The sequence below is a fragment of the Nomascus leucogenys genome, chromosome 1a (assembly GCF_006542625.1).
Source record: "Nomascus leucogenys isolate Asia chromosome 1a, Asia_NLE_v1, whole genome shotgun sequence".
NCBI lineage: Eukaryota > Metazoa > Chordata > Mammalia > Primates > Hylobatidae > Nomascus > Nomascus leucogenys.
The window spans coordinates 47,760,734-47,773,606 of record NC_044381.1 but is presented as its reverse complement, the minus strand read 5'-3'; the positions used below and the strand labels follow the sequence as shown (position 1 = coordinate 47,773,606).

Sequence of the window (12,873 nt, the reverse complement as noted above, 5' to 3'; positions counted from 1 at the left end):
AGCTTCAGTCTGCATCACTTGTGTTCTATGCCCACTACACAGCTGTGTCATTCTAGTTTTTTGTTCTCTGTTCTCCGGGAATTTCATTGTTTTGTTAGGTCCCTTGGTATCTGGCCCACATGCGTTTATTCTTAGTTTATTGTTTTGCTTGGTGGAATATTTCCAGTTCTTCAGAGAGACAAGAAGGTAGATTTTGAGACCTGATATGTCTAAAAAAAAAAAAAAAAAAGTCTTCCCTACCCTCACACTTATTTGCTAAGTTGCTGTTTACCATATAAATAGAAGTAGTCTTCCGACCTGCCAAAATGTGCCCTATATTCTGTTGCTTTTCTGTTATATAGATGGACCTTCTGTGTTCCTAAGGGCGATAACTTCTGCTTGTGCATTGATCCCATGCTCTGTCTTCAAAGATATTGCTCTAGCAATTCTTCCCTGTGTTCTTTGCGTAATGAATTTACCCCTCTGCTAGATAATTTACATCAGCTTGCAAACGTGCTTTATATTCCACTTGTTAAATCTATCATTTCTTAGCATAATATTGTCCATCTTCTAGGTCAAGCGCGGTGGCTCAAGCCCGTAATCCCAGCACTTTGGGAGGCCGAGGCGGGCGGATCACAAGGTCAGGAGATCAAGACCATCCTGGCTAACACAGTGAAACCCCGTCTCTACTAAAAATACAAAAAATTAGCCAGGTGTGGTGGTGGGCACCTGTAGTCCTAGCTGCTCGGGAGGCTGAGGCAGGAGAATGGCATGAACCTGGGAGGCAGAGCTTGCAGTGAGCCGAGATCGCACCACTGCACTCTAGCCTGGGTGACAGAGTAAGACTCCATCTCAAAAAAAAAAAATATATTGTCCATCTTCTGCACATACCTTAATTCTTCTTTTCAGCCAGATCCTTTTTAAAAGGGGTACCCACAGCCTGGACAACATAGCAAGACCCCATCTACAAAAAATAAAAAATTTAGCCAGGCATGGTGATGTGGTACACCTCCGTAATCCCAGCTACTTGAGGCTGAGGCAGGAAGATCGCTTGAGCCCAGGAGTTTGAGGCTATGGTGAGCTACAGTTGCACTCCACTCCAGTCTGGGCAGTCAAATGACTCTGTCTCTTAAAAAAAAAAGATGTGTTCATACTCAGTGTCTTTGGTTTTCTTTTTCTCTCTGCTCTAGTCAGGCTTTACACCTTTCACTAAAACTACTATGTCACAGTCATCAAAGACTTCAGTGTTAAATTCAGTGGTTAGATTTGATCTTAAATTTGAATTACCAGCAGATTTTGATGTAGTCATCACTCCATCCTCAAAATACATTCTTTGCATGGCTTTTAAGATGCTTTTCTTCCCTGGTTTGCTACCTCACTGGTGATTCTTGTCTGTTATCTCTTTCTGTAAACCAGAACTATACAATAGAAATATAATGTAAGCCACATGTATAGTTTGATTCAGTGAAAATAATTTTAATGCTATATTTTATTTAACTCAGTATATCTAAAATATTAATGTTTTGGCTGCATGGTATTGTGTGAAGAGTACAGTTTTTGAATACTTATTTCTGGCAATCAAAGGATGCTACAACTACTGGACAAAAGTATAATGAGACACAGGATATGTACCTAGTCTCAAAATATCTTTCCACCAGATGCTTATTAATTACAAAGGGAAAAATGATAGCTTTGTGATGGAGAAACTTGGCAGATAGCACCTTAGTCAAGTGGCCAGAATTACCATTAGTAATTGGACAGATTGACACGTGCCTACTTATACAGTGCTCTAGGAAGAACACATCATTTCTGTGGTATTCCTATCAAAAATGATATAAATTTAATCTTGAAGAAATATCAGGCACACCCATTACTGAGGGATATACTACAAAATGTATACTACAAAGTACTATTCAAAATATACTATTTTGAAGTACTGTTTGAAAAGATACTTCCAAATGTCAGATATGAAAGTTAAGGACAGAGGAAATGCTCCAGATTAAAGGAGGTTCTATATTTGGTAATTGTACTGTGGTTATGCAAGAGGAAGATTTTGTTTTTAGGAAATCACGCTGAAGTGTTTAGAAGTAAAGGGACGTCATAGTCTGCAACCTAATCTCGAAGGTTTCATTTTGTCACTATCACAAGTGCTAACCTGTTAATACTCACAAACTCTGTCTTCTCTCTTAAGATGAAAGTATTCCTGTTATAATCTAAGCTCAGCTCCTCCACTTGTGTTGCATTACTAGGCTCTCCTTCACTACTCGCTTACTCTCATTGGCATGTAAACATGCTTTACATTCATTTGAAAACACCACAGTTTCCTTGATCCCATGGCTTCTTGTATCTGCAATCCCATTTCCCAGCTACTCGCCAGGAAAAATGTCTTTAATGATTTGCTTATTTTACTTTTTCTTTCATTTTATCTTTATTTACTCCAAATGGTCATTCTTTACCACCACTACAGAGAACTGGTCTTTACCCATCTTGCTAAATTCAGTGTTCTCACCCCTCCCTCTCCAACCTGTGAGCATCATTAGACCCAATTGACACACTGTGAAATACTTTTTTCTCTTTGTCTTCTTAATACCAGTCTTTTGGATTTCTTTCTGCCTCACTGGTAAGTCTAGTTCCTGTGCTTACGTCTCTAATTACTAGAGTACTCCTGGACTCACTCCCTCCTCCATAACCACTCCCTAGGTTGATTTCCTCTAGTTCTGTGGCATTCAGTATCAACTAACTATACAATGATGAAGTCCAAATTTATACCTCTAGCCTTGAGTCTTTCCCTGACTTCCAGTCTCAAGCAAGTGAAATCTGAAATCTCCACTTGGATGATCAAAGAAATTACAGACTTGATATAACCAAAATTGTACTTCATTTCTGCCCTTACACCTGCTCCTCCCAAATACTGCCTTATCCCAGGAAATGGTACCATCACCTGCTTAGACCAAAACCCTAAAAATGAGGCTTGATTGTACAGTTTACCTCATATCCACATTTAGTTCATCAGCATATCATGTTAGCTCTACCTTTGAAATATATCCTGATTTTTTTTTTTTTTTTTTTTTTTTTTTTTTTTTTTTTTTTTTTTTTTACCAACTTCTTACTCTCCCCACTGTTGCAATCCCATCCAAGTCGTCATCAGCCCTTGCTTGGACTGTTGGATAGAGTCCAATGTCTGATCTCCCTTGTTTCACCCTGACTTCTGTCCTCAAGTCCACAAATCTTCAAGAGTGATCTTTAATGGCAGCAGTCTGTTTACATGACTCTCTTGCTCTCACTTATCCAATAACTTAAATTCTTATTACTGAGGTTTATATTCCCAGGACTTGTGATGTTCTTCCAGAAAGTTTTCTGAAGACTCTTCTTGGCAAACTTACAGATAAGGTTTATGGATATTTTTGTTTTGTTGTTTTTCCTACACAGTGTTTGTCTGATTTTTTAAAAATAGGAAGAGGAAGCTGGATGTGGTGGCTCACACGTATAATCCCAGCACTTTGGGAGGCTGAGACGGGTGGATCACTTGAGCTTAGGAGTTTGAGACCAGCCTGGACAACATGGCGAGACCCCATGTCTTCTACTAAAAATACAAAAAAATTTAGCCCGGTGTGGTGGTGCATGCCTGTATTCCCAGCTGTCTAGGAGGCTGAAGTGGAAGGATTGCTTGAGCCCAGAGGAGGGTGGAGGTTACAGTGAGCTGAGTTTGCGTCACTGCACTCGAGCCTGGATGACAGTGAGACCCTGTCTCAAAAAAAAAAAAAAAGCGGAGATTTTACGTTGAAAAAGAAAAACCTAGATTTTTTTCTAAAAAATTAGGAGACCTGACCACACTGGCCCTGTATTCATTCATAGCCACAACAGGATAAGTAGTGGCTGACTCCTTTTAAATGAAGCATATGTTTTCCAATTTGCCAGTCTCTACCATTCCCTAGTGTATGTTGTAGCCAGCCAGATGTATTTAGGAAGATGACCTGCCTTTTGAGTTCATGACCCCTGCCCTGGAATAAGTCATTTGTTGAACACATATTTATTGAATAGAAGTCTGTTTAGCACTATTCTAAGTCCTGGAGGTAAAGTGGTAAATAAAGCCGTGATCTTGTGGATTATACCTTTCTTGGGACAGATAGTCAGTGTATATGTAATTAAATACATACATAATGTCAGGTGGTGATTAAGTGCCATGAAGAAAAGTAAAGCAGGCTAAGGGGATATAAAATGGTGGATGGTGCTGTCTTAGAATGCACGGGGAAAACCTCTATTTGAGGAATTGACATTAGAACAGAGGCTGGAATATAAGGGATGAAGCCTTGTAAATATTTTGAAGAAAATCATTTTGGTGTGGGAGCCGTGAGAGGAGAATGTGTTTGGTGTGTTTGACTGACAAGAAAGACCTGTCAGACTGCAGTGCAGTGAATGTGAAGTGGTAGGAAAAGGTTGGCGAGGGTGACTGGGCCATGTGATGTAGGGCCATAGAGGCCATGGTGGGCTTTGGGATTTTGCTATGAGGTAGAAAAACCTATTGAAAGGTTTTGCATAGGAAATGACATGATCTGACTTACTTTCAAACAATCCTTCTGCCTTCTGGTGGTGTATAAATTATAGCAGGGACTAGTGTGGTAGGTGGGGGAGTTGTCTGGAGGTGGTTACAAGAGTGGGCAATAGTGGTGACTTAAACTAGAGAGAGCTGTGAAAGGGTGAGAAGTAATTAGACTAGATTCTGAAGGTAGAGCCTACATTGTTTTCTGGTGGATTTGATACAGGATGTAGAAAAACGAGAGGAGTAGAGGCCAGGTTTTCAGCCTGAGCAACTCTAGATAGATAGATAGATAGATAGTGCAATTTAGTGGTATGGTAAACGCTAGGAAAGTAGGCATCAAGCTCCTTTTTGGAGACATAAAATTTGAGAATCCTGTTTGATGTCCAAGTAGAGACAGACTATAAAAGAGGATAAGCTTATATAGCTCTGTAATAAAATGAGTGTTTTTTTCTTTTTAACGACTTGATCATGTAAGTCATAAAATACACCTGAGTTCTTTGAGACCAAGGACATTGGGTTTATTTTCTTACTGTCTGTGGGATATAGTACCTCACTTGAATTTGATGCTGTTTTTTTTTTTTTTTTTTAAGAATCCAGAAATTGTGCTGTAGCTCCATCCCCTTTTGAAACTATTATTCTGTTATTTTAGGATTCTATCTACATTTTTTTTTTGAGGCGGAGTCTTGCTTTGTCGCCCAGGCTGGATTGCAGTGGCTCGATCTCTGCTCACTGCAGCCTCCACTTCCTGGGTTCAAGTGATTCTCCTGCCTCAGCCTCCCAAATAGCTGGGATTACAGGTATATGCCACCATGCCTGGCAAATTTTTTTTGTATTTTTAGTAAAGAAGGGGTTTCACTATGTTGGCCAGGCTGGTCTGGAACTGACCTCAGGTAATCCGCCCGCCTCAGCCTCCCAAAGTGCTGGGATTATAGGCACAAGCCACCACCCCCAGCCCTAGCTATGTTTTTATAGGAATTGTAGTAGGCAGAAACACTCTTTTAATGGGGCTTATGACTTGTTAATCAAATCAGCCAGATGACAGTAAATGTATTTTCTTCAAAGAAAGTCCAGCAAATCACTTAATTTGTTAATGACTCAGCAATGAAATCATTTAAAAAATGATTTGGGGAATGGGGGTCCTATGTCTGAATGACTCAGTTTTTTTCCTTCCAATGGACTATAGTGGAACATGGTTTTACTCTCACTTTGAATAATTCTGTTTGAGAAATCTTAACTGTGCCAAGCAGTCACTTAATAATTGTTTAAGTAGTCTTATCTAAATCTTGCAGCACGGTCATTAAACAGTAATTATTATATAGTTACTGTTCACCTGTGAATGTGAGACTACTTTGTGAGAATTATTACTGTGCGATATTTTTGTAAGCATTGCCCTTATATGGCAAGTGAACGTATTAAATTGCCTAAGGACAAGCAATTGAAAGTAAGGACAGAGACAACATTTGAATATGGTGTTTTAAGTGTATCCCTTCAGGAAAAGCTTGGGTGTATCCTAGCAATATTTAGACAAGCAGGATGACCTCCCATTTCTGTTTGTTTATTAAATAGTGATTTTGTAAGAGAAATATAAAGAAAAGTTTTATATTTTGCTGCCATTTAAGGTTTTTTGCTATTCATAAGCCTGATTATTTCCTTTTTGTATAGGAAGATTTTCAGTCAATGACTTATGGATTTAAAATGGCTAACAGTGTGACAGATCTTCGAGTTACAGGTAAAATTATTTTTAAAGATAATTCACAAGTTTTACATTTTCATGTTTCCTTTTAAAACTTATTGTTTCTTTTTCTAGGCATGCTAAAAGATGTGGAGGATGACATGCAAAGAAGAGTAAAGGTATATATGTTTTCTCTTTGGTGTGGGGTTTTGGTACACCTCTAAATGTCAGTTTAACTTTACCTAATTACAAATGTGTAGAACCACCTTTCTCCTGTATGTGCTTTGTATTTTTTTTGTAATGAATTTGAACACTGCTAGAGGAGTTTCTGATAAATTAATGTCATTTTCCAATTTTAGTATATGTGCTGCTGAAGCGAGCACAAATTAATGTCATTTTCAACTACAGCCATCCCTCAGTATTCTCAGGGTATTGGTTCCAGGATGCCTGTGGATACCAAAACTCAAGGATGCTCAAGTCTCTTATATAAAATGGTGTGATATTTGCATATAACCTGTTCACATCCTTCTGTATGCTTTAAATCATCACTGGATTATTTACAATATTTAATATGATGTAAATGCTATGTAAATAGTTGTACTGTACTTTTAAAATTTGAATTTTTTAATGTTACTTAAAAATTTTTTTCTGAATACTTTCAGTCAGTGGTTGGTTGAATCCAACCCATGGATACAGAGAGATGAGTATATTAAAATTTAACCCACTCTATTCTTTCAACTTTTTGCCAGTGTTTTAGATTTTTACTATGGTATTTTAAAAATAGTATTTTTCTCCCACTACTGTTTTGAGTTCCTCAAAGGTAAGGACTATCTTGTTCACCTTTGTATCTTTAATAGCTGGTACAGTGTCTGGAACACAGTAGGTGAGCTCAGTAAATGGTGATATCCCAAGTCTGGTGAAAACCTTCTAGATGACCTTGATGATTTGCTGCTTTTCATAGAGATGGGGGAAAAGTTATATTTCTACATTTTTTTTAACACTAGTATAACAGTATGGTTGTCAAACTTCATATTCTCTTTTTTTGATTTTTACAATTCAGTGAATTGGGCAGTTAGACGCACACAGTGCTCCACTTTTAGATGAGGAAAATACAGATCAAAGGAGTTAAATAACCTGTGTCTTAGCTTTACTAAAGGGCATGTAAATGGCAGCTTTAGGGCTAGAACCCACATCATCTAGTAGATCTTCCTGTAGTACCACCCTGGTATTTGGTCAAATAAAATTGTCCCCTATAACATTTGTATTAAGATATTTTTTATTTTAGTGTAAAACGGATCGGTACTGACCATTGAACTTTATTTTTTCATGATGTGATTTTTGTGAAGGTTACAGTTTTTTTCTAACAGGGTTAGTTTTGAGAGCATCAGAATTTCAATTAATAGCTCCTTTTAAAGGAAAATGTACCACGTGCCGTATACTTCCTGCTTAAATGTTATTTCATTGTTTTGCTTTTGCTGTTTGAATACTTAATTCTTTTGCATGATCTTTATAATTTATGTCAAAATGACCTTTCTGTGTATAGGATTAATAGGAGGAACGTAAATACTAGACACAGCTTTTTTTCCCCAACTATTTTTCCCAAAAACAGATTCTTGTGTATACTTAAAAAATTAGCGTTTTTCCTTATAGATTTGTAATGTAATACTTTTTCAGGTTTGTGTTTAATTCACCTTTTTTAAAATTTTAGAGTACTCGAAGTCGACAAGGAGAAGAAAGAGATCCAGAAGTTGAACTAGAAGTAATTGAACTTATTTTCTGGTAGATAATATCAGAGAAGTCTACCTGTTAATGTTGTAGTTTTATGAACTGCGTTATAATTTATGGAAGCCCTTTTTAAGGTATTTCTTTAAAAATTGGACATTGCAAGGGATTTTATTTCCCTTGTATTTATTTTGATAGAATGATAATACAGCTCTTTCAAATAGATGATTTCAAAACTCTTCAGTATTCCTGTGAGGTAGGAAGAAAAATGATCTTTCACAGATGATGCACCAAAGCTCCACAGTATCAAAAGTTGCTGAACCTTTGTTGAGATTCTAAATTTTCTGACTGCTTAAAGCACATTTTAATCAGTCCTGTTTAAAATGCAGATAACATCAGTTTTTTGAGGTAATAGTGTAAATTTTGACTTAGGACAAGGTCAGTCCTGTTGATATAGAAACTTCACATTCTGATTTCAAAAGGATAGGCTTTGTTTTGTTTTCTGCAGCTCATTTTTCAGGCTTTTAAAAGCCTATAAGTGAAGGTGTCTGTAATGTAGTAAGTTATTAACATTGAGATTTAGGAGTTAATATATTTTAAATGAAATTCCTTTCACGGGCTTTGCGTCTTTTAACTTTTAGTCCTTTCTTGTTTTTTTAGCATCAACAATGTTTAGCAGTATTCAGCAGAGTGAAATTTACTCGTGTGTTACTGACAGTGCTTATAGCCTTTACTAAGAAAGAGGTAAGGGCATTCAATATAATATGTCTATCTGTTTTAGTGATTTTGGCTGGAATTCCTGAGTGAAGCAGTTCTGAAACTTTTCCCTTGAAGTGCTCCTGATCCCAGATATACGGAACTCAGCATTTGGTGTATTTATACCAGAGTAACACTGATGACTTTCTCAAGAAGTCACATGAATTTTATTTTATTTTGTTTTACTTATTTGTAAATAATACATTAGAAGCTGAAATTGCTTGTAGGTTGTTATATTTTGTGAATTGAAAAGGAGGAAGTAAAAATTTTAGGTAGGCCTATTCTTACCTTCAGTTACATAATTAACTGTTGGATTTGTATAGAACCAAAAGCAAGCCCTAATTGGTGAATATTTTTTCCTTTTTGTATTTTTGCACTAATTCAAGTCAATTACAGATTAATCTGTGAATAATTTATAAGTGGTGAATAGGGATCCAATTTTTACCATTAATTTAACTTCTGTAATTCTATTTCTTCCCTTTTTTTTTTCCTACCTTGATGAATGACATAGTAGAATTGTTGAAAATTTTTTCATTTTCTAGTTGATTGTTTCTTTGGTTTTTATTGTGAAAAAAATAATAAAGTAAACCAAAAATATTTTCTATTATTTTAATTGATCCTACAAGTTACAGATGTGAGTAAAAAAAACATTTTCTATCCTAACAGGATCTGGACATCCTGTATTAAGTGCATAGTTTATGAAAACCAATGTCATTACAGCAAGCATTTAATTTCATTATTGTTTATAGGATTTTCCTATTTAATGTATATCTTTCAGTGAAAGAATATGTAAGAATGTTTTTGGTGATTTATTTGCTAGACCAGTGCTGTTGCAGAAGCTCAAAAATTGATGGTTCAAGCAGCAGATCTTCTTTCTGCCATTCATAATTCATTGCATCATGGCATCCAGGCCCAGAATGATACTACAAAAGGAGGTAATTGTTCAGTTTGCTCCTACTCTTTCTTTTCTTCGTTTCTATCCAAAATATTTAGTGCTTAGCTTGTACTAAAGTTTTTTTCAAGTCAGTCTTGTACCTTGGAATGTTTTACTCCAGAGACTTACAGTGTTTAGGCTCTTCTCTATAAATATATACTAGACTAAAAAACAATACTGTAGAACTTGGCCGTTTCCTGTATATTACTATTTAGACTTGGAATATGTATCCTGTCTTATGTCCATGCTGTGATGTTACAGTCTGGCAGGTTCTTCTTGCTGCCCAGAAAAGCCAGCGCAATGAGAACAGCAGAGAAAGAGTTTAATTATTATGAGTCAGCCAAGTGGAAGGATGAGAGCTGTTTCTCAAATCTTCCTGCCCGAGAATTCAGGGACTAGAGTTTTTGAAGAATAGTTTGGCGGGCAGTGGGTGAGCAAGGAGAGGAGATTTGTTTCAGGGAGGGACAGTTACCATCTTTATTTTAAACTGTAAACTAAACTTCTCCCATAGTTGCTTGGCCTACACCAGGAATAAGCAAAAACAGCTTGTGAGGTTAGAAGCAAGATGGAGTCAGCTATGTCAGGTTTCTCTCATAATTTTTACAAAGGCCATTTCAATAACAGTGAATCACCTTTTTAATCACCTCTCCTCTTTTTTGTCTGAGAGATCATCACTTCGATTACACATGTTAGAAATGCTTGTTCCCCAGTGCTGTAAAGAAATAGCACTTGAACATAAATTTAATTTCCTCAGCAAGGCCATTTTTACTTTCTGCAGAAAGGGTACACTCGCCAGCAGTTTTGCCACGAGAGTACACTAAGCAAAGGAGACAGAGTCATTTATAACCTCACGTGTCCACCCTACTGCTGTGTCCGGTTTCCATTGGCTGGAACAGGACCTCACATTCTATATTTGTCCCAGTTGGCTAGCAACTTAGAACTTTTTAAAAGAGGCAAAGGCAGAGGAGAACAAAGGAAGGAGGAAGGAACTCGTGGAATGCTGAGAAAAGTAAAAACTCCTTCAAATAAAGAAGAAGAACAGGCTATGACCTAATGCTTGCTTGGACCAGTATAAGCATGCCAGGGCAAATATTTAGGCTAAATTCTGGGAGCTAAGAACATAAAGTACATTGATTTATTACGGCTAGCAGATATTTAAGAATGTTAGCACAGGTTTTTGAATAAATTTTGCTTCTAAGAGAAGTTACTATTTGTTCCTAATTAGATGGGGAAGAAAGTCTTTGAAGAGGAACCTCTACTTTTTACACACAGTCTACTCCGAGCACCAGACAGGCCTTAGATATTCTTCCTGTTTTGGAAAAAATTTCAGTCTGTATTTTTCCTGTGCTCTCACACCACCACAACAGTCATCAGTACAGAAGACTTGAGTGATAACTGTGTAGGTTTTTCCACACACACCAGCTGGGTGCCCTCTAATTAAACTCCCATTGAAGGAGTGTTTGTGGTAGTGTGGAAAACACAAACTCCAACCTCTACTATCTACCCGGAGGTAATGCCAGATCCCACAGGTTGACGGCTCAGTCCCCAAGACTGCTCTTCCTCCCCAAACACCAGTTCCAAGTCTGGGTTTCCAGAACTTCTGACCCACTGGCTTTAAGTTGGGATTCCCACAACTCTCTTCTTGGTTTCAGCTAATTTGCTGGAGCGACTCACAGAACTCTGGGAAACACTGTGTTTACTGGTTTATTGTGGAGGCTATAGGATGTGAAGGATACAGATGAAGAAATGCATAGGGTGAAGTATGGGTAAGGGTCTCGGAGCTTCCATGCCTTCCCTGGGTGTACTATCTCCTAGGAACCTCCACATGTTCAGATATCTGGAAGCTCTCTGAACTGTGTCCTCTTGAATTTTTGCAGAGGTTTCCTTACATAGGCATGATTGATTAGACCTTTGGCCATTGGTGATCAACTGGACCTTCAGCCTCTGTCCTATCCCTGGAAGTTGTGGGGTGGGGCTGAAAGTCGCAACCTTGTAATCATGCCTGTCTTTTTGGTTATCTGCCCTACCCTGAAACTATCAGTCATTCACATATCAAAAGACAGCACTTGGAGAGTCTAAGGATTTTAGGAGTTAGGTTAGAAAACAAGAAGGAAGACCAAATATATATTTCATAATGTCACACCCTCTGTATTCTCACTGCATTCATACAGGCCTCTGTTACATTTTTTTGAGTACATTGTATTTTAGTTTTTTACCCATTTGTCTTTCCATGAGATTTTGAGCACTTTTAGGCCAGGCACTCTCTTCTTACTTGTGTATTGCCATGCTTGGCATGTTGTTGGCACTCAGATTTTATTTATGAAATATGCCTTAAAAAGAATAGTGTACCTCTGTTGTAAAGTTTACAATGGATTAACATTGTAGATAATGTGTAGCAATTTTGATTGTCCTTAAAGCTCATTAAAATGAGATGATATTTATATCCTTTTTTCCCCTCTCAACGACTTGGCCATTCCAGTAGAGATGAAGAGAAATTTATATGCTTCAAATTAGTGTTACCCAATTGTCAGTCTTGTAACCAGAAAGGCAAGTTTTTACTGATTGACACCTCATTCCTTTTCCACACCTACCCTCCATTTAGAGACAGGCATTGTGTTCCCCTTCCCATACATTTTTCTTTCCATAAGATAATACAGCAACCCAGAAGGTAATTTGGGTTAGGAAATCAGTATTGTCATAATTTTTATGTTTCTACTAGTTGTGCTGATTTTGTATGTATTTGTCATCATTTTCACTTTTTCCAAAAGAGGGAATGTGTTTATAGGATGAGTGACTAGGTGGCATTCTGTACCATAGGACATAAGGAGGTGGTTATGCATAGCAACATAATAGTACATGTTTACAGAGAGGGATAAAATGTCCACAACTCTAAAATGCTTTGAAATCTACAGCAATAATACTTTTATGAAAACCACTATATAAGAAATAACTTCAAAGTATCAACAAGATGATGCAAAGCAAGAATCTTCCAGATGATTGGAATCTGGATGTTTCTTTTTGCCATGTCTGACTACTCCTGGGCTATTCTGCTCTGTATCTGTAATCAAACTCTGAGATGATAATTTGCATGGGATCATTAGTAGCTACAGCTTGTGACTTTCCTATATTTCAGACCAGTGTTAAAAATAGCTTGTGCATATGATCTCCTCTATTACTCTGGTTTTATAGTGTGCTGACAGGCTTCAGGAAAATTGTTTACGTAAAATTGGCTTGAATAAACCTTTTAAAAATGTAATCTTACGACTATGC

General features: G+C 37.2%; 1 protein-coding gene across 6 annotated transcripts in view; it reads left to right on the top strand.

The window, feature by feature from the left end:
* NAA35 (N(alpha)-acetyltransferase 35, NatC auxiliary subunit) overlaps window positions 1–12,873 on the top strand; it is a 116,300-nt gene that overhangs the window by 32,868 nt on the left and 70,559 nt on the right. For 5 of the 6 annotated variants that reach the window (XR_004029302.1, XM_030809292.1, XM_012500767.2 and 2 more), the window contains exons 7-11: window positions 6,182–6,248; window positions 6,327–6,370; window positions 7,900–7,950; window positions 8,574–8,657; window positions 9,490–9,604. Coding sequence is in view for 5 of the 6 variants with exons in the window: in XM_030809292.1 (XP_030665152.1) it covers window positions 6,182–6,248; window positions 6,327–6,370; window positions 7,900–7,950; window positions 8,574–8,657; window positions 9,490–9,604 (361 nt within the window). In the remaining variant the exon portion in view is untranslated. The remainder of the gene's footprint in view (window positions 1–6,181; window positions 6,249–6,326; window positions 6,371–7,899; window positions 7,951–8,573; window positions 8,658–9,489; window positions 9,605–12,873) is intronic. The other variant, XM_030809289.1, reaches the window with a different exon arrangement.